This window comes from Oncorhynchus mykiss, chromosome 27, assembly GCF_013265735.2.
Source record: "Oncorhynchus mykiss isolate Arlee chromosome 27, USDA_OmykA_1.1, whole genome shotgun sequence".
In the NCBI taxonomy this organism is placed as follows: Eukaryota; Metazoa; Chordata; class Actinopteri; order Salmoniformes; family Salmonidae; genus Oncorhynchus; species Oncorhynchus mykiss.
In genome coordinates, this window is record NC_048591.1 from 19,189,943 (window position 1) to 19,212,329 (window position 22,387).

The 22,387-nt window shown below is 45.5% G+C and overlaps 1 protein-coding gene across 1 annotated transcript; it reads right to left on the reverse strand.

The window, feature by feature from the left end:
- Window positions 1–668: 668 nt before the first annotated feature.
- Window positions 669–21,106, reverse strand: LOC110507694 (protein ABHD15). The gene is made up of 3 exons (XM_036965434.1): window positions 19,934–21,106; window positions 8,045–8,397; window positions 669–5,294 (listed from the first exon to the last, which is right to left on the reverse strand). Exons 1-3 carry the CDS (start codon window positions 20,498–20,500, stop codon window positions 4,673–4,675), a joined length of 1,542 nt encoding a protein of 513 aa, XP_036821329.1. The 5' UTR covers window positions 20,501–21,106; the 3' UTR covers window positions 669–4,672.
- Between the last annotated feature and the right edge of the window lie 1,281 nt (window positions 21,107–22,387).

Sequence of the window (22,387 nt, forward strand, 5' to 3'; positions counted from 1 at the left end):
AGAGGAGGAGTGAGGGGTGAGGGTAGAGGAGAAGAGGAGTAGGAGAGAGGAGGAGTGAGGGGTGAGGGTGGAGGAGAAGAGGAGTAGGAGAGAGGAGGAGTGAGGGGTGAGGGTAGAGGAGAAGAGTAGGAGAGAGGAGGAGTGAGGGGTGAGGGTAGAGGAGAAGAGGAGAAGAGGAGTATGAGAGAGGAGGAGTGAGGGGTGAGGGTGGAGAAGAGGAGTAGGAGAGAGGAGGTGCAACATGTTTGAAAAAGCTCCAGATGAGCAGATGTTTTTACTGACGATCTGACTTTTGTGAGATTTTTGTGTTTATTGATGTTTTTCAGAGAGCACTGCCAAAGCTGGCAGTCATAGACTCTTAGAAGTTTATGCAGCTGCACTTATTGGCATGTAAGGGCAACATATTGGATTAGAGAAGAGACTCGGAATCCAAGCTACTTCGGATAGGCCAAGCTGTTCTTCATCACTGCAAATGAGAACAGTAAGAGAGTGACCCAAAGTGATTGGTGTCAAATTCACTGGTCCCTGTGAAATAGCACACATTATACACATTATTAATCTGATTTGAGCGTGGACATAGGCTGAATACTAGATACAACTACAAGTCCACAACGTCCCCTCTGCACACATATTGTATATTGGATTAATAAGTACAGTACAGTATATGAACTCATGACTTTATTGATTTGATTTAATATGCATAATTATGTGCATTTCTGTCACAAAATAAATGTATCACTTCCCTGATTAGATTTTCTTGTGACTGTGCAGATATCTTTTTAAACCAGGGCTATATCTGGCCTCAATGTGCTGTGCTCCAGTTTCCCAGCCAAATGCAGCAGAGATATAGCTGCGTCATTGTGTCTGTTAGGCAGTCTCTCAGAGAGAGGGGGGAGACAGAGAGAGAGACAGAGAGAGAGACAGAAAGAGAGAGACAGAAAGACAGAGACAGAGAGAGTGAGAGACAGACAAAGAGAGACACAGAGAGAGAGAGCGAGAGAGAGAGAGAGAGAGAGAGAGAGAGAGAGAGAGAAAATCCCCCATTCAGAAGCCATGCCAGTGCTGCCACATTCTTCATGAGGTCATTGTGATGGGTAAATAGATCAGACGATAACGCCAAGGTAAGAGCATCATTAGAAATGTAGGTCATGCAGACAGGTCATAGCGGAGCCATAAAGACTTTACATGGCTCTGCTCTGGTTGTTAAGCGATATGCCCTTCACACATGTTCTCATATGCATACGGGTCGAAATGTATACTGTATTAATGTTGCTGTTGTTTTATGTTTGTTATTCAGACTCGGTTTTTGAATTATATCATAGTTAGTCCTTGAATTATTCCAATAATGTATTTGTTTCATTGAGTGCACTATAAAATGTGTAAAAAGAGACTGGCAGCATTTTGTAACATTCCTTAAAAAGGTATCATGTGAAAATCAAGATAGATTCATGTGAAGCTGTGGTGCTCTATGTATCCATGAATCACAACATAGCTTATATTCAAGGCTGTATCTAGCCTTTTTATGGGCTCCCGAGTGGCGCAGCAGTCAAAGGCACTGCATCTCAGTGCTAGAGGCGTCACTCCAGACCCTAGTTTGATTCCAGGCTGATTTGGAATCCCATAGGGCGGCACACAATTGGCCCAGCATCGCCCAGTTAGGGTTTGGCTGGGGTAGGCCGTCAAATTAGCATTTGTTGTTAACTGAATTTTCTAGTTAAATAAAGGTTAAAAAAAATATAGATATATTCTCCAGAGTATTTGGTTTTTCAAAACTGGTGGAATGTCACTTGCACCCAATAGCCACAAGATGGCGATCCTCACCTTAGTGAAATATTACAGTACGTCAACACAGCACTAGCCTCTTAGTCATCAAACAAATCCATTATAATATCCTCTGTATTCTACAGGTTCTCTCACTGACCTATGAATATATCTTGATCATATCAAGGGACTCGGTCATTAGAAGCTATGAACGCTAATGCAATATCAATCAATGCAAATTCAATTGGACAGACGCGGACATTGGGTCTGGAATTCAATAAGCAACGTGTTAACGGCCAATTCAATGTTAACAACTTCATTGGGCCAAGAGACTGAGAGGCCTGGTGGTTATTGTTTCTGTCGCCCCTATGTCTGTCTGCTCTAGTTCACATTTCACTAAATGAAAATGAACAACAAAAGAATGAGCATTCTAGGCAGGCTGCTTCGGCTCATTGTCATTTGTAGAACCAGAAAGACTGTTGTAACAAATAACAGTGGCTATGTTCCGTGCTGAAGTTGTCTGGGCCCTGGGATCATATGAATAGCTGTATTTACATGGTAGTTACAGTGTCATTACAATGTAGGTGCAAATTGATACATTAAAACAATAAGGCCTGTTTGCATACTGTGATGCAGAGGTTTACAAAAGTGGAGCGATCGTAGACTACACCTATGGCCCTGGTACAATAAGGTAGGATTACAGACACGGCTTTAGTAATCCTGGAGTCGTGGCACCAAGGATGGGTAGTGTATTTTGTAAAGGGTCAGGGCTTGATGCTAACTGTAGAGTTGGCTCTGTGGTCCAGCAGTAGCAGCTGTCTGTGGGGATGAGGATCTGTAGGAACACACCGTGGAGAGATATCTAATCAGATCACACGGTCACACACAGACACACACACACGTATGCACACACAAATACACACCACACACATACAGACACATACACACACACACGAATACACACCACAAACATACAGACAGACAGATAGACAGACACACACACACACACACACACACACAGACAGTGGTAATCGCTCTGGGCATAGAGCTATTTTAGGAGACGTCTAAATGGAAAACTCTCCATGTGTTTGATGAATCCTCAGAGAAACAGAACTCTACTGTACATAGTCACAAAGTTCTAAGTATGACACATACAGTATTGTACATAAAGTTCCACATACAGTAACTGAAGACTGTTAAATTGATACAACGTTACACAACATTACTGTAATTATGTCTGGACAGAAGATAACAGTATGTGACCAACATGAAATCCTTCCATGATACAGTCCCTCTTTTTCTTTTATCACATCGTTCCTTCACAATGATTCAGATCATTTAACACGTTTAACACACGTTTAACATTGTTTAGAAAACTACAGGAAAATCATCATGTCACTAACAGCGCTAATTCAAAGTTGCAGATTGCAGCTACATTCAATGTACCCCAGTCAGAATTTGAATTACAACATGTGTGAAAAGCCACAAACCCAACTGGTTCCACCCAGTTCAGCAAAACATCACCATATCATTACACATAGTTTCCCCATGAATCTGATGGTCTCATCAGAGAAATACTGGCAGTCCAGTGTCCAGACGGGCATTTTTGGACAGTCATTGGGCAGAGGCACACGCACACGCACACACACGCACACACACGCACACACACACAGGCTTTTCTGGTTACACGTAGTGTCTTTTGGAGTGTTCATCCGTAAATTCTGAGTGTGTGTGTGTGTGTGTGTGCGTGCGTGCGTGCGTGTGTCAATGAAACCATGTTCCGTCAATTACCTAGGTGACTGCTGCACACAGATTCATATTCAGCCATTAAATGCAAAGCTTTCTTGTGCTGCAGATACAATCCCTTATCATTCATAATATAAATCCCCTATCATCCATAATATAAATCCCTTATCATCCATAATATAAATCCCTTATCATCCATAATATAAATCCCTTATCATCCATAATATAAATCCCTTATCATCCATAATATAAATCCCTTATCATCTATAATATAAATCCCTTATCATCCATAATATAAATCCCTTATCATCCATAATATAAATCCCTTATCATCCATAATATAAATCCCTTATCATCCATAACATAAATCCCTTATCATCCATAACATAAATCCCTTATCCTCCATAATATAAATCCCTTATCATCCATAATATAAATCCCTTATCATCCATAATATAAATCCCTTATCATCCATAATATAAATCCCTTATCATCCATAATATAAATCCCTTATCATCCATAATATAAATCCCCTATCATCCATAATATAAATCCCTTATCATCCATAACATAAATCCCTTATCCTCCATAATATAAATCCCTTATCATCCATAACATAAATCCCTTATCATCCATAATATAAATCCCCTATCATCCATAATATAAATCCCTTATCATCCATAATATAAATCCCTTATCATCTATAATATAAATCCCTTATCATCCACAATATCAATCCCTTATCATCCATAATATAAATCCCTTATCACCCATAACATAAATCCCTTATCATCCATAATATAAATCCCTTATCATCCATAATATAAATCCCTTATCATCCATAATATAAATCCCCTATCATCCATAATATAAATCCCTTATCATCCATAACATAAATCCCTTATCCTCCATAATATAAATCCCCTATCATCCATAATATAAATCCCTTATCATCCATAACATAAATCCCTTATCATCCATAATATAAATCCCTTACATTCCATAATATAAATCCCTTATCATCCATAATATACATCCCTTATCATCCATAATATAAATCCCTTATCATCCATAGTATAAATCCCTTATCATCCATAATATAAATCCCTTATCATCATAATATAAATCCCTTATCATCCATAATATCCAATATCATCACCCCAGCTCATCGTGTATAAGACCTCTGCCAGTTGTAGATAGTGTGTATATTATGTGAGCATGCAGGCAGCCTCCTACAGCTACTGACACTACGATGTCTGAAGACTTTGCCCTGGCTGCTACCCCCCAGGCCCCTCCGTCTGGCAGCCTGCTTAGCCCTCTCCTCTGCCGCAATGAAGTCCGTGGTGGCTCTAAAGAACTCCAGCAGGGCCCGGTGGCTCCAGCTAGTCCCAGGTGTCCCTCCAAAGGTCCCTCCCCCAGAGAAAGCACTCCCTTCCTGGGTGTTAAAGCCACAGTGTCCCCCCCTGGTGGTCAGCAGCAGGAAGAAGTGGGGGTTGCTCTCGAAGAGTTCCAGGGGTAGGGTAGACTGGGGGTCTCCTCTGATAGGGTCATCCTGAGCACAGACACTCAGAACGGGGATGGCGACTTCGTCTACGTCCCGGAGGGGTTCATTGCGTTCCCAGTAGGCCTCCCAGGCTCCACCACTGCTGCTGCTGGTGCCCCCTGCTAGGGCCGGGGCTCCTTTAGGGCCTGGCTGCTGGCAGAACAACACCTCCTCCAGGCCACGCATGGAACAGCTGGAGAAAAGGGCATCGGTGTGCACTGTCTCACCCAGCACTGTCCTGTACCTAGATATACCCAGACAAGGGCACACGCACGCACACACACACACACACACACACACACACACACACACACACACACACACACACACACACACACACACACAAACATAAAGACACACACACAACACCCACACACAGCCACACACACAAAAAAAGTACAATCAGTAAATCAATCTAGAAGAGCTGCATGGCTCTATAACATCCTTGTTAGCATTGATTGTGAAACCACAAGTTGGGTCCCGATGCCCTGCTAGATCAATAGCACGGTGGGCAGCGGTTGCCATGGTAAAGGTATTGCATTTTAATCAAATCCTGTAATATCAGGGTACAGTGCCTTGCGAAAGTATTCGGCCCCCTTGAACTTTGCGACCTTTTGCCACATTTCAGGCTTCAAACATAAAGATATAAAACTGTATTTTTTTGTGAAGAATCAACAACAAGTGGGACACAATCATGAAGTGGAACGACATTTATTGGATATTTCAAACTTTTTTAACAAATCAAAAACTGAAAAATTGGGCGTGCAAAATTATTCAGCCCCTTTACTTTCAGTGCAGCAAACTCTCTCCAGAAGTTCAGTGAGGATCTCTGAATGATCCAATGTTGACCTAAATGACTAATGATGATAAATACAATCCACCTGTGTGTAATCAAGTCTCCGTATAAATGCACCTGCACTGTGATAGTCTCAGAGGTCCGTTAAAAGCGCAGAGAGCATCATGAAGAACAAGGAACACACCAGGCAGGTCCGAGATACTGTTGTGAAGAAGTTTAAAGCCGGATTTGGATACAAAAAGATTTCCCAAGCTTTAAACATCCCAAGGAGCACTGTGCAAGCGATAATATTGAAATGGAAGGAGTATCAGACCACTGCAAATCTACCAAGACCTGGCCGTCCCTCTAAACTTTCAGCTCATACAAGGAGAAGACTGATCAGAGATGCAGCCAAGAGGCCCATGATCACTCTGGATGAACTGCAGAGATCTACAGCTGAGGTGGGAGACTCTGTCCATAGGACAACAATCAGTCGTATTTTGCACAAATCTGGCCTTTATGGAAGAGTGGCAAGAAGAAAGCCATTTCTTAAAGATATCCATAAAAAGTGTTGTTTAAAGTTTGCCACAAGCCACCTGGGAGACACACCAAACATGTGGAAGAAGGTGCTCTGGTCAGATGAAACCAAAATTGAACTTTTTGGCAACAATGCAAAACGTTATGTTTGGCGTAAAAGCAACACAGCTGAACACACCATCCCCACTGTCAAACATGGTGGTGGCAGCATCATGGTTTGGGCCTGCTTTTCTTCAGCAGGGACAGGGAAGATGGTTAAAATTGATGGGAAGATGGATGGAGCCAAATACAGGACCATTCTGGAAGAAAACCTGATGGAGTCTGCAAAAGACCTGAGACTGGGACGGAGATTTGTCTTCCAACAAGACAATGATCCAAAACATAAAGCAAAATCTACAATGGAATGGTTCAAAAATAAACATATCCAGGTGTTAGAATGGCCAAGTCAAAGTCCAGACCTGAATCCAATCGAGAATCTGTGGAAAGAACTGAAAACTGATGTTCACAAATGCTCTCCATCCAACCTCACTGAGCTCGAGCTGTTTTGCAAGGAGGAATGGGAAAAAATGTCAGTCTCTCGATGTGCAAAACTGATAGAGACATACCCCAAGCGACTTACAGCTGTAATCGCAGCAAAAGGTGGCGCTACAAAGTATTAACTTAAGGGGGCTGAATAATTTTGCACGCCCAATTTTTCAGTTTTTGATTTGTTAAAAAAGTTTGAAATATCCAATAAATGTCGTTCCACTTCATGATTGTGTCTCACTTGTTGTTGATTCTTCACAAAAAAATACAGTTTTATATCTTTATGTTTGAAGCCTGAAATGTGGCAAAAGGTCGCAAAGTTCAAGGGGGCCGAATACTTTCGCAAGGCACTGTATGTGACATTATTCCCTTTCTTCTCCTCTTCTCAATCAGGTTTCTCTCTTTCTCTCTCCGCCCTCTGCTCCTCCTCCATCCCTCCCTACCCTCTCCCTACCCTGTTTGTTTGTTTGTTTGTTTGTCCCTCCCTCCCTCCCTCCCTCCCTCCCTCCCTCCCTCCCTCCCTCCCTCCCTCCCCCCCTCTCCCTTCTTCATCTCTCTCTCTCTCTCCCTCCCTCCCCTCTCACATACTCCCTCCCTCCCCTCTCCCTCCATCTCCCCTCCATTCCTCTCCTCCCCTCCATTCCTCTCCCTCTCCTCCCCTCTCCATCCCTCTCCTCTCCCTCGCCATCCCTCTCCGCTCCCTCTCCTCTCCATTCCTCTCCTCCCCTCTCCATCCCTCTCCTCTCCCTCTCCATCCTCTCCTCTCCCTCTCATCCCTCTCCATCCCTCTCCTCTCCCTCTCCCTCTCCATTCCTCTCCTCCCCTCTCCTCTCCCCTCCATTCCTCTCCTCCACTCTCCATCCCTCTCCTCTCCATCCCTCTCCTCTCCCTCTCCATTCCTCTCCTCCCCTCTCCTCTCCTCTCCCTCTCCATCCCTCTCCTCTCCCTCTCCATCCCTCTCATCCCTCTCCTCTCCCTCTCCTCTCCATCTCCATCCCTCTCCTCTCCTCTCCCTCTCATCCCTCTCCATCCCTCTCCTCTCCCTCTCCATCCCTCTCCTCTCCTCTCCCGCTCCATACCTCTCCTCTCCCTCTCCATTCCTCTCCTCCCCTCTCCTCTCCCTCTCCATCCCTCTCCTCTCCCTCTCCATCCCTCACCTGTTGAGGCATATCTTCTGGTATGTCACTAGAGCCCAGTGTAGGGGCCAGATGGGTCCTTTCTCAAACCAGCTCTGGCAGCGGAACACTGGCGAGAGGCAAGCGGCGGCCGTCACGTAGCTGGATGAACCACACTCTCCCAGGTAGGAGAGGAGGAGGCCGGACCCTGTGCTTTCGCTCACCGCATACAGCCGGCTCACGGGCTGCCTGTAGCGCATGTAGCGCACAGCCTCGCGTAGGTCCCCTGGGTCGCCAAACTGCTGCAGCTTGACGGTGCTGAGGGGGGTGGCGTTGTGGCTGCGCCGGTTAAACACCACAGGGAGGTAGCCGTGGGACAACGCCACCTCACAGAGCTGAAGGACAGGAAACAGAACATCATGTAATTCAAGACAATATAGACCTTTATTGAATTGAAGTGACATAGCGGTGAGGTCCAATCAATCATTGGTTCACCTCACTACAGGATGAACTGTGACATCATCAAATGGGGACACAGTGGTTAGTGTGAGCTCACATAGTGTTTGGTCAATGTAAAAGCACTATTTAAATCCATTAATCCATTAATGCATGACTGACTAAGAACTGTGAGGTCAGAATATGATAGGTCTTTGGAAAAGCCCTACATAAATCTAATCCAACATTGAATGTTTCAACTGACCATGAACTGTAACAACACCAACACAGGCTGCATCTGAAATGGCCTCCTATTCCCTATCGAAAGTAATGCACTTTATAGGGAATAGGGTGCCATTTCCAACACACCCACAGAGTATGAATGAACAGCTTCACAGAGCTATAAGAAGACAATGATTAGAGAGACTAGCGAGACCAAGAGGAGGTGTAACAGATCACTGCACATTTACAGAGCTGAGAAACCTACAAGAGCACTTAAACCTGGATATCATCCGTTCTCTCTTCTTAAACCTGGATATCATCCTTTCTCTCTTCTTAAACCTGGATATCATCCGTTCTCTCTTCTTAAACCTGGATATCATCCATTCTCTCTTCTTAAACCTGGATATCATCCGTTCTCTCTTCTTAAACCTGGATATCATCCTTTCTCTCTTCTTAAACCTGGATATCATCCATTCTCTCTGCATTTCTTTCTTTCTCTGTCTCTGTCTCTGTCTCTCTCTCTCAACTTCTCTCCCTCCCTCTCTCTCTTTCTCTCTCTCTCTCTCAAGTTCCCTCCCTCCCTCCCTCCCTCCCTCCCTCCCTCCCTCCCTCCCTCCCTCCCTCCCTCTACCTCTCTATCTCTCTCTCTCTCTCTCAAGTTCTCTCCCTCCCTCTCTCTCTCTCGCTCTGTCTCTCTCTCTGTCTCGCTCTCCCTCTCTCTCAACTTCTCTCTCTCTCTCTCTGTTTCTATCTCAACTTCTCTCCCTCTCTCTGTTTCTATCTCTCCCTCTCTCTCTCTCTCTCTCTGTCTCTCTCTGTCTCTCTCAACTTCTCTCTCTCTCTCTCAACTTCTCTCCCTCCCTCTCTCTCTCTCTCTCTCTCAACCTCTCTCCTTTCTCTCAACCTCTCTCCCACTCTCTATTGCTATCTTTCTCTCTGTTTCTCTCGCTCTCTCAACCTTTCTCCCTCCGTGTTTCTATCCCTTTCTATCCCTCTGTTTTTCTCTCTCTCTATGTCTCTCTCTCTGTCTCTCTCTTTCTCAACCTCTCTCTCTCTCTGTCTCTCTCTTTCTCAACCTCTCTCTCTTTCTCAACCTCTCTCTCTCTTTCTCAACCTCTCTCTCTCGCTCTCTCTCTCTCTCTCAATCTCTCTCTCTCAACCTCTCTCTCTCAACCTCTCTCTCTCAACCTCTCTCTCTCTCTCTCAACCTCTCTCTCTCTCGCTCTCTCTCTCAACCTCTCTCTCTCAACCCCTCTCTCTCAACCTCTCTCCCTCTGAATCAATTCATCCTACTACTATAGTGGATCACAGTAGTATTAATGTGGCTACACTATTTCATTGAAGTACAGCTGTTTTCCAACATAAGGATGATGAGGTATAAAGCAGGTTAACTTTGCTTCATTCCTCCATTTGTTTTCCCTCTGGACGATGCTGCCAGTGTCGAGCCAATGAGGAATTCTTGTCACAGAGACTCGAGAAACCCGGAAGCATGCACACGCCCACACACACACAAACTCATGCCTGTACAGTCGCAGACACACACCTACACACCTACAGTACATCCTGCCACACACACTCCTACACATGAGTCTGCAACACATAACACATTTACAGACTGCCACATTCTTCAGATTAATTATGTCAAACTCTCACAAACTGCCTCAAATATTCTAAGTCCAACATTCAGCATGAAAACAGCTCTTTGAACAAGACCAAAGGGATTTGTCTCTGACTGACCAACCGCAGAAATGACATCATCACTGTCATAACACAACTGTTAAATGCAAAGGCAAAGTCATCATACTGGAAGGGTATCACAGTCAAGTCATCATACTGGAGGGGTATCACAGTCAAGTCATCATACTGGAAGGGTATCACAGTCAAGTCATCATACTGGAGGGGTATCACAGTCAAGTCATCATACTGGAGGGGTATCACAGTCAAGTCATCATACTGGAGGGGTATCACAGTCACATCATCATACTGGAAGGGTATCACAGTCAAGTTCATCATACTGGAGGGGTATCACAGTCAAGTCATCATACTGGAGGGGGATCACAGTCAAGTCATCATACTGGAGGGGTATCACAGTCAAGTCATCATACTGGAGGGGTATCACAGTCAAGTCATCATACTGGAGGGGTATCACAGTCAAGTCATCATACTGGAGGGGTATCACAGTCAAGTCATCATACTGGAGGGGTATCACAGTCAAGTTCATCATACTGGAGGGGTATCACAGTCAAGTCATCATACTGGAGGGGTATCACAGTCAAGTCATCATACTGGAGGGGTATCACAGTCAAGTCATCATACTGGAGGGGTATCACAGTCAAGTCATCATACTGGAGGGGTATCACAGTCAAGTTCATCATACTGGAGGGGTTTCTCAGTCAAGTCATCATACTGGAGGGTTGCACAGTCAAGTCATCATACTGGAGGGGTATCACAGTCACATCATACTGGAGGGGTATCACAGTCAAGTTCATCATACTGGAGGGGTATCACAGTCAAGTCATTATACTGGAGGGGGATCATAGTCAAGTCATCATACTGGAGGGGTATCACAGTCAAGTCATCATACTGGAGGGTATCACAGTCAAGTCATCATACTGGAGGGGGATCACAGTCAAGTCATCATACTGGAGGGGTATCACAGTCAAGTCATCATACTGGAGGGGTATCACAGTCAAGTCATCATACTGGAGGGTATCACAGTCAAGTCATCATACTGGAGGGGTATCACAGTCAAGTCATCATACTGGAGGGGTATCACAGTCAAGTCATCATACTGGAGGGGTATCACAGTCACATCATCATACAGGAAGGGTATCACAGTCAAGTTCATCATACTGGAGGGGTATCACAGTCAAGTCATCATACTGGAGGGGGATCACAGTCAAGTCATCATACTGGAGGGGTATCACAGTCAAGTCATCATACTGGAGGGGTATCACAGTCAAGTCATCATACTGGAGGGGTATCACAGTCAAGTCATCATACTGGAGGGGTATCACAGTCAAGTTCATCATACTGGAGGGGTTTCTCAGTCAAGTCATCATACTGGAGGGTTGCACAGTCAAGTCATCATACTGGAGGGGTATCACAGTCAAGTTCATCATACTGGAGGGGTATCACAGTCAAGTCATCATACTGGAGGGGTATCACAGTCAAGTCATCATACTGGAGGGGTATCACAGTCAAGTCATCATACTGGAGGGGTATCACAGTCAAGTTCATCATACTGGAGGGGTTTCTCAGTCAAGTCATCATACTGGAGGGTTGCACAGTCAAGTCATCATACTGGAGGGGTATCACAGTCAAGTTCATCATACTGGAGGGGTATCACAGTCAAGTCATCATACTGGAGGGGTATCACAGTCAAGTCATCATGCTGGAGGAGTATCACAGTCAAGTTCATCCTACAGGAGGGGTATCACAGTCACATCATACTGGAGGGGTATCACCATCAAGTTCATCATACTGGAGGGGTATCACAGTCACATCATACTGGAGGGGTATCACAGTCAAGTTCATCATACTGGAGGGGTATCACAGTCACATCATACTGGAGGGGTATCACAGTCAAGTTCATCATCTGCATTCCTATTTTGATTGATTAAATGCTTATAGCAACTTACTCATCAGTGCAACAATGCGTGAGCTAACACAGAACTAGGGCTTCTGCCATGTTGAAAGACTGGGTTCATTTTGAACAACGCACAGAATGTGTGTTTTATGAACCAGGCATTTGTCTAGCTCCGAATTACCATAGTTCAGTCTTACTCACTGGCTTGACTAATTAATAAATGTGTAGTAAACAGTATGGTGTTCTGTGTCTGGACACCAGGCTGTAAAATCCACACTCAGACGTGAGCTCACCTTTGGCTCTACGTCTGACCTTAAAGAGAGCATACAGGAGTCATGGGACCCGTTTCACTCCACAATGTTGTTCGCTCCCTTCTCTCAGTCCCTTCCTAATCTCCTTCACAGATTTGACAGGACTGGATAGGCGGAAGCAATAGGGTGAAAACTATTTGGAGCTCAATGCTTATACAAACCCAGTAGTCTCACATCTGCATTGGGGAGTTAATGGGAGTGGAAAACTGTATTGGAATGAAATGAAGCCCTAGTCAGAAGGAACTCTGAAAGATCTCAGGCTAGCTGGGCCGTTAGGGAGGGAGAGGGCTTTAAAACCTATAACTGTCCTGTAACAAATCAACCACGCACACCTTGCATACTTTTCATACTGTATAGCCAGGCCAGCAAGACTATGGAGGTGTCCCAAATGACACCCTATTCCCTATATAGTGCACTACATATGGAATAGGGTGCCATTTGGGACACATTCTGTAACATCATCCTTTCACCCACATCTCTATTCTCCCTGTCTCTTCTTATCCTCTCTCTCTCTCTCTTCCTCTCCCTGTCTCTTCTTATCCTCTCTCTCTCTTCCTCTCCCTGTCTCTTCTTATATCTCTCTCTCTCTTCCTCTCCCTCTCTCTTCTTATCCTCCCTTTCTCTCACTGTCTCTTCTTATCCTCTCTCTCTCTCTCTTCCTCTCCCTGTCTCTTCTTATCCTCCCTTTCTCTCCCTGTCTCTTCTTATCCTCTCTCTCTCTCTCTTCCTCTCCCTGTCTCTTCTTATCCTCCCTTTCTCTCCCTGTCTCTTCTTATCCTCTCTCTCTCTCTCTTCCTCTCCCTGTCTCTTCTTATCCTCCCTTTCTCTCCCTGTCTCTTCTTATCCTCTCTCTCTCTCTCTTCCTCTCCCTGTCTCTTCTTATCCTCTCTCTCTCTTCCTCTCCCTGTCTCTTTTTATCCTCTCTCTCTCTTCCTCTCCCTGTCTCTTTTTATCCTCTCTCTCTCTTCCTCTCCCTGTCTCTCCTTATCCTCTCTCTCTCTCTTCCTCTCCGTCTCTTCTTATCCTCTCTCTCTCTCTTCCTCTCCCTGTCTCTCCTTATCCTCTCTCTCTCTCTTCCTCTCCCTGTCTCTTCTTATATCTCTCTCTCTCTTCCTCTCCCTGTCTCTCCTTATCCTCTCTCTCTCTCTTCCTCTCCCTGTCTCTCCTTATCCTCTCTCGCTCTCTCTTCCTCTCCCTGTCTCTTTTTATCCTCTCTCTCTCTTCCTCTCCCTGTCTCTCCTTATCCTCTCTCTCTCTCTTCCTCTCCCTGTCTCTCCTTATCCTCTCTCTCTCTCTCTTCCTCTCCCTGTCTCTTTTTATCCTCTCTCTCTCTTCCTCTCCCTGTCTCTCCTTATCCTCTCTCTCTCTCTTCCTCTCCCTGTCTCTCCTTATCCTCTCTCTCTCTCTTCCTCTCACTGTCTCTCCTTATCCTCTCTCTCTATCTTCCTCTCCCTGTCTCTCCTTATCCTCTCTCTCTCTCTCTCCCTCTCCCTGTCTATTTTTATCCTCTCTCTCTCTTCCTCTCCCTGTCTCTCCTTATCCTCTCTCTCTCTCTTCCTCTCCCTGTCTCTTCTTATCCTCTCTCTCTCTTCCTCTCCCTGTCTCTCCTTATCCTCTCTCTCTCTCTTCCTCTCCCTGTCTCTTCTTATATCTCTCTCTCTCTTCCTCTCCCTCTCTCTTCTTATCCTCCCTTTCTCTCCCTGTCTCTTCTTATCCTCTCTCTCTCTCTCTTCCTCTCCCTCTCTCTTCTTATCCTCCCTTCCTCTCCCTCTCTCTTCTTATCCTCCCTTTCTCTCCCTGTCTCTTCTTATCCTCTCTCTCTCTCTCTCTTCCTCTCCCTGTCTCTTTTTATCCTCTCTCTCTCTTCCTCTCCCTGTCTCTCCTTATCCTCTCTCTCTCTCTTCCTCTCCCTGTCTCTTCTTATATCTCTCTCTCTCTTCCTCTCCCTCTCTCTTCTTATCCTCCCTTCCTCTCCCTCTCTCTTCTTATCCTCCCTTTCTCTCCCTGTCTCTTCTTATCCTCTCTCTCTCTCTCTTCCTCTCCCTGTCTCTTTTTATCCTCTCTCTCTCTTCCTCTCCCTGTCTCTCCTTATCCTCTCTCTCTCTCTTCCTCTCCCTGTCTCTTCTTATCCTCTCTCTCACTCAACTTCTCTCCCTCTCAATTCAATTCAAGGGCTTTATTGGCATGGGAAACATGTGTTAACATTGCCAAAGCAAGTGAGGTAGACAACATACAAAGTGAATATATAAAGTGAAAAACAACAAAAATTAACAGTAAACATTACACATACAGAGGTTCCTCTCTCTCTCTCTCTCAACTTCTCTCCCTCTCTCTCTCTCTCTTCCTCTCCCTATCCCTTCTTATTCTCTCCCTCTCTCTCTCTCAACTTCTCTCCCTGTCCCTTCTTATTCTCTCCCTCTCTCTCTCTCTCCCGCTCTCCTCTCACTGTCTCTTCTTATCCCCTCTCTCTCTCTCTCTCCCTCAACTTCTCTCCCTCTCTCTCTCTCTCTCTTCCTCTCCCTATCCCTTCTTATTCTCTCCCTCTCTCTCTCTCAACTTCTCTCCCTGTCCCTTCTTATTCTCTCCCTCTCTCTCTCTCTCCCGCTCTCCTCTCACTGTCTCTTCTTATCCCCTCTCTCTCTCTCTCTCCCTCAACTTCTCTCCCTCTCTCTTTCTCTCTCTCTCTCTCTTTTCCTCTCTCTCTCTCTCTCTCTCTCTCTCTCGCTTCCTCTCCCTGTCTCTTATTATCCCCTCTCTCTCTCTCTCCCGCTCTCCTCTCCCAGACTCTTCTTATCTACTTTCTCCCTCTCCTTCTCTCTCTCCCTCATTCTTTCTTTCCGACACACACACACACACACACACACACACACACACACACACACACACACACACACACTTGGAGCTGACCCATTAAGACAAAATAAAAAAATATTCAAACAGAATTGGCCCTTTACTCACTCTCTCTTTCTTCCTTTCATCCGATCACCCTCTCTCACTCTGATGCTCTCTGGGTCTCTCAGGAAAAAGGAAAGTCACATCTGACATAAGTCGCTTTTAGTTCAATCTTTCTTCCCATATCCTAATCTATCTCCCACCTATCCCACGCTCTCTTTCTTTCCCCATCTCCGAAGGCTACAGACATAAAAATCACTCACTTTAACTTTTATTTTGAATTCCTTTTCTTCTTGGCCATGTTCTGTTATAATCTCCACCAGACACAGCCAGAAGAGGACTGGCCACCCCTTATAGCCTGGTTCCTCTCTAGGTTTCTTCCTAAGTTCTGGCCTCTTTCTCCAATTCTCCCTCTCGCATCTCTCATTCTCCCTATTTCTCCCTCTCCACCTTCCATCTCTTCCTCTCTCATCTCCCTAGGCTACAATCATTCACTTAAACCTTAAACATAATTCCCTTTTTCTGATGATTGCTGACAGGCTGTTTATAGTGAATCAGCGCCTATGAATGCTCCCATTGTTGACAGACTAGGCTAGTAGGGGGTGCTGGCGGTCAAGGTAGTGACTTATTGTTGACAGACTAGGCTAGTAGGGGGTGCTGGCGGTCAAGGTAGTGACTTATTTTTGACAGACTAGGCTAGTAGGGGGTGCTGGCAGTCAAGGTAGTGACTTATTGTTGACAGACTAGGCTAGTAGGGGGTGCTGGGAGTCAAGGTAGTGACTTATTGTTGACAGACTAAGCTAGTAGGGGGTGCTGGCAGTCAAGGTAGTGACTTATTGTTGACAGACTAGGCTAGTATGGGGTGCTGGCAGTCAAGGTATTGACTTATTGTTGACAGATTAGGCTAGTAGGGGGTGCTGGGAGTCAAGGTAGTGACTTATTGTTGACAGACTAGGCTATTAGGGGGTGCTGGCAGGCAAGGTAGTGACTTATTGTTGACAGACTAGGCTAGTAAGGCGTGCTGGGAGTCAAGGTAGGGACTTATTGTTGACAGACTAGGATAGTAGGGGGTGCTGGGAGTCAAGGTAGTGACTTATTGTTGACAGACTAGGCTAGTAGGGGGTGCTGGCGGTCAAGGTAGTGACTTATTGTTGACAGATTAGGCTAGTAGGGGGTGATGGCGGTCAAGGTAGTGACTTATTGTTGACAGACTAAGCTAGTAGGGGGTGCTGGGAGTCAAGGTATTGACTTATTGTTGACAGATTAGGCTAGTAGGGGGTGCTGGGAGTCAAGGTAGTGACTTATTGTTGACAGACTAGGCTAGTAGGGGGTGCTGGCAGTCAAGGTAGTGACTTATTGTTGACAGACTAGGATAGTAGGGGGTACTGGCGGTCAAGGTAGTGACTTATTGTTGACAGACTAGGCTAGTAGGGGGTGCTGGGAGTCAAGGTAGTGACTTATTGTTGACAGACTAGGCTAGTAGGGGGTGCTGGCAGTCAAGGTAGTGACTTATTGTTGACAGACTAGGATAGTAGGGGGTACTGGCGGTCAAGGTAGTGACTTATTGTTGACAGACTAGGCTAGTAGGGGGTGCTGGCAGTCAAGGTAGTGACTTATTGTTGACAGACTAGGATAGTAGGGGGTGCTGGCAGTCAAGGTAGTGACTTATTGTTGACAGACTAGGCTAGTGGGGGGTGCTGGGAGTCAAGGTAGTGACTTATTGTTGACAGACTAGGCTAGTAGGGGTGCTGGCAGTCAAGGTAGTGACTTATTGTTGACAGACTAGGCTAGTGGGGGGTGCTGGGAGTCAAGGTAGTGACTTATTGTTGACAGACTAGGCTAGTAGGGGGTGCTGGCAGTCAAGGTAGTGACTTATTGTTGACAGACTAGGCTAGTAGGGGGTGCTGGCGGTCAAGGTAGTGACTTATTGTTGACAGACTAGGATAGTAGGGGGTGCTGGCGGTCAAGGTAGTGACTTATCGTTGACAGACTAGGCTAGTAGCGGGTGCTGGCGGTCAAGGTAGTGACTTATTGTTGACAGACTAGGCTAGTAGGGGGTGCTGGCAGTCAAGGTAGTGACTTATTGTTGACAGACTAGGCTAGTAGGGGGTGCTGGCGGTCAAGGTAGTGACTTATCGTTGACAGACTAAGCTAGTAGGGGGTGCTGGGAGTCAAGGTAGTGACTTATTGTTGACAGACTAGGCTAGTAGGGGGTGCTGGCGGTCAAGGTAGTGACTTATTGTTGACAGATTAGGCTAGTAGGGGGTGATGGCGGTCAAGGTAGTGACTTATTGTTGACAGACTAAGCTAGTAGGGGGTGCTGGGAGTCAAGGTATTGACTTATTGTTGACAGATTAGGCTAGTAGGGGGTGCTGGGAGTCAAGGTAGTGACTTATTGTTGACAGACTAGGCTAGTAGGGGGTGCTGGCAGTCAAGGTAGTGACTTATTGTTGACAGACTAGGATAGTAGGGGGTACTGGCGGTCAAGGTAGTGACTTATTGTTGACAGACTAGGCTAGTAGGGGGTGCTGGGAGTCAAGGTAGTGACTTATTGTTGACAGACTAGGCTAGTAGGGGGTGCTGGCAGTCAAGGTAGTGACTTATTGTTGACAGACTAGGATAGTAGGGGGTACTGGCGGTCAAGGTAGTGACTTATTGTTGACAGACTAGGCTAGTAGGGGGTGCTGGCAGTCAAGGTAGTGACTTATTGTTGACAGACTAGGATAGTAGGGGGTGCTGGCAGTCAAGGTAGTGACTTATTGTTGACAGACTAGGCTAGTGGGGGGTGCTGGGAGTCAAGGTAGTGACTTATTGTTGACAGACTAGGCTAGTAGGGGTGCTGGCAGTCAAGGTAGTGACTTATTGTTGACAGACTAGGCTAGTGGGGGGTGCTGGGAGTCAAGGTAGTGACTTATTGTTGACAGACTAGGCTAGTAGGGGGTGCTGGCAGTCAAGGTAGTGACTTATTGTTGACAGACTAGGCTAGTAGGGGGTGCTGGCGGTCAAGGTAGTGACTTATTGTTGACAGACTAGGATAGTAGGGGGTGCTGGCGGTCAAGGTAGTGACTTATCGTTGACAGACTAGGCTAGTAGCGGGTGCTGGCGGTCAAGGTAGTGACTTATTGTTGACAGACTAGGCTAGTAGGGGGTGCTGGCAGTCAAGGTAGTGACTTATTGTTGACAGACTAGGCTAGTAGGGGGTGCTGGCGGTCAAGGTAGTGACTTATCGTTGACAGACTAGGATAGTAGGGGTGCTGGGAGTCAAGGTAGTGACTTATTGTTGCTCTCAAAAGTAACAGAGTACATAAATCAGGCTTGGAACAATGCAAGCCAGATTGTCCGGTTGTACATTCAATTGGGCTACTTTATAGTGGATTGGGCAGGTGCTTTTGATCTGGTTTGGGTAGAAAGTGTCAAAAGAACGTGTCAACATTGTCTGGACTGCAGGGTACAGTGACTCATTATAAGGCTAACGGGCATTGGAGTGTAGTCTTGTCCCAGATTTGTTTGTGCTGTCTTGCTGATTTGTATTTATTTAGTAGGGGGTGATAATGTATGAGTTGGCAGACAGCACAAAATGATCCAGGACTATGCTATTGGGAGTGCAGCTGCAGTGATGTGATCCTTTCCCTCATAGCTTGCCCAGGCAGAGCAAAGCCTTCTTCAAGCTTTTCTCAATTACAACAATCACTGTTCTGAAGCCCCGGTTTTATCGCATGGCACTGCCCTCTTGTTGTTCACTTTCTTGCTCTCCTCCTCAGCTTGCCAAGACTGACTTGAATCAAGATTCCCCCCAAGCTCAATGCGAATACGCATTGGCACTGGTCATTTCTCATATCTTGTTCAACCTCCTTTTTTTTACACCACTGCAGTGATGAATTAGACATAATTTCACTGTTATGTAATTTCACCATTACAAAAATCTTCATAGATTGAACCCTCCCCTCAATGAATTTCATTCATCCATCCATTCATTCAGATTATGGTAGCATTGTACTTTTTACAGTATAATACAGTCGATTTTACTGTATTGTACTGTATGTCATTATACAGTACTTGCTTTGATACCATATTATTACAGTAGGTGTAATGTTATATGAAATACTGTATTTTACTTGCCACCAAGCTGCCTGTAAACTGCTGTCAAATTCACAGGTGCCCCTTTACAGTGTAGAGCTGATGTCTAGTGTTGATGTAAAACGTATTTCTGCCCGTGAGACTGTCCACAACAGTCCCTAATAGACATCCATAGAACGGTATGCTTTGTTCCAAGTAACAGTTATGATGTCAGAGTAAAGGTAAAAAGGAGCAAGACAACCAGCATAATGTATCCTTCATTAAGACCATAAGACAAATAGGGCCCAGGTGGGCACTGGGCACATTGTGGCTGAGGGTGTTTTCACTTGATGAACAAGAACAAGCCTGGTCATGATCAAATATTGCATTACATTTCATCATTCATTCATTAAATCATTAGGCTACCTTCAGCACATTTCTAGTGATTTTCCCAAAAGAGTTGGGTATGATGAGGAGGATTGGGCTCGTGGAATTACTCGAGGTTCTCCTCCGTTTCTGGTACGACTCACCGGCCATCGACACTGCCCAGTCCAGCGCCACCAGGCCGTCGTCGCTCAACTGCAGGTAGTCCCGCACGAAATACGCCGGGCTCTCGTACGGCCAGCACGCGCCATAAACTGTCTGAAGAAACGCACTCGCCCGCCATGTCCATCCAGTGCACGCTGTGAAATTGCTGAAAGTCCTGCAGTGTTTGAAGAGATAGTTGGCCAGCGCCGAGGGTTTGCATATCAGCGCAACATCGGGGACTTTATTCTCACCTGCCCTGTCGGATGTCTGGGCATTAGCACCGTCCACCGGGACCCCCAGGTCTGAGACGCACCTCTCCGAGACCATCTCCTTCGTCTGCCGCCGTGAAATTCCGAGCCCCTGGAGGAGTGCGTCTGGCTCGCCCTGGGAACCAAAATATTTCGAAGCTGACCAAATGACGGCCACCAGAATCCCAATACACAAAGCAACGAGCCATTCCATCATTTGGACTGTGGGGTCAATTCCACGGATGTTCAATAGACCTACAGTTATGTTTAATTAAAGTCAGCCAAAACTAATATCAAAGCGCAAAGAATAATCCGGGCCATTTTCGTTTGGTTGAAATCCTCTTCTCACAAAGCACAACGTGCGCGTAACCATATAGGCTACTTGCTTTCTTTGGGATAAACCAGAATGCGCACAACAGGGTCTCCACTTTCTTTCCTACAGTAACATTTCAACTGTGACATCTCCAGCCTTATATGGTTAATTACGTGTTCAGTTCAGAAGCAATCCTTATTGAAAACAGATTCTTGAAGCAGAAGTTTCGATGGCTGATCGTAACTGTATACTGGAGAATACCCACCGTCGCCTCTACTGTGTTTCAAAACAAAGCACTCCACTCCAGAAGGACTGCCTTCCTCTACGTCTATTCCTGGGTAAATTAAGCAAAGTGTTTACTCCTTCACCACATGAAAGGCATGGACACCCCCTCTCCAAGTCGTTCCAAATCGGGATACATGGTGTTCTCTGCGCGCGCCTTTGAATTGTCAGTAATATAATGCAGAGCTGCGAACGCTTCGCTGCTCAATCTCAACAGCAGTGTGAGCAAGAGAAACTTCAGAATGGAGCCTCCCAGCTCCCATACAGAAACCCTCGGTGTCAGACTGTCACAGGCGTAAACATCTCATATAAAATTCTGTTATGGATGTACAGTTACATTTTCTCTTTCAATGTTGTCTTTATTTGTAAAATACTATGGCTAGATTTGTATTTGTACCCAGGGTAGTTGAGACTATAGAATCAATTGTTCTTCCATCAAAGATCATATAGATTCTATATTATAGAACATCTTGAATCCAAGCAACACCAGTAATGTATTTCACAAAGGTAATATAGATAGGGTAGCTATAGCAACTACAATGTCTGTACCACTAAAAGCCTGCCGGCAGAGGATTGAAAGCATAATGAATGTATAAGAAGAGACTGCAGTGTATGCATTAGGGCCATATTGTGACAATTACAATGTATACATTTCATTAAGTGGATGTAAGCTCCACATGTACTAAATGGCCCTCAAATAAAACTCTTACAGAGGCAGTCCAAACATAATGTTGCCCATCCACTGATGCATTAACAATCTAGAAAGTGCAGACAGAACAGGAGGCAGAAGATATACAGCTGGATTTATGGTAAATTTCTGAGCGTTGTCCAAGAACAGAAAGGGAAGACAGGCCAGTGGATGAGTTCAATAATAATTGTATCACCTGAATGTTTTTTCCTAACGTATTCTCCATGGGGATTGGATGACCTTCAATTGGAATTTTACTCAGAACATTTCCAGGTAGCTTGTCGCTGACTCTCTTGATTGGTGATATATGGGGCTAAGTGCTATACCTCATATTAGGTGGATACATAACATGTTCATATTAGGTCTGCGTCTGAAATGTAACACTATTCATTATAGTGCACTACATCTGAACAGGGGCCATATAGCTCTGATCAAAAGTAGTGGACTATAGGGAATAGGGCACCATTTAGGAAGCAATCTATATTAGCTTGTGCTCCTAAACTGCTGCTTTTAGGAGTGATGGTGATGTTGTTGTTTTGGACCCATCTGAAAATGATGGCAGACTAGCAGAGAGCTGTAGCCTGTTAGGGAGGACTGATGGTGAGGACCAGACTGACAAGGAGCTGTAGCCTGCCAGGGAGAACTGATGGTGAGGACCAGACTAACAGAGAGCTGTAACCTGTCAGGGAGGACTGATGGTGAGGACCAGACTGACAGAGAGCTGTAGCCTGCCAGGGAGGACTGATGGTGTGGACCAGACTGACAGAGAGCTGTAGCCTGTCAGGGAGGACTGATGGTGAGGACCAGACTGACAGAGAGCT

Excerpts from the sequence above, each read along its gene's own strand:
- LOC110507694 (XM_036965434.1), bottom strand. The coding sequence starts at position 20,500 with ATGATGGAATGGCTCGTTGCTTTGTGTATTGGGATTCTGGTGGCCGTC. Across the intron at positions 8,398-19,933 it reads TCACTAGAAATGTGCTGAAG|CTCTGTGAGGTGGCGTTGTC; the intron begins GTAGCCTAATGA and ends CCTGTCCTTCAG. Across the intron at positions 5,295-8,044 it reads CAGAAGATATGCCTCAACAG|GTACAGGACAGTGCTGGGTG; the intron begins GTGAGGGATGGA and ends GGGTATATCTAG.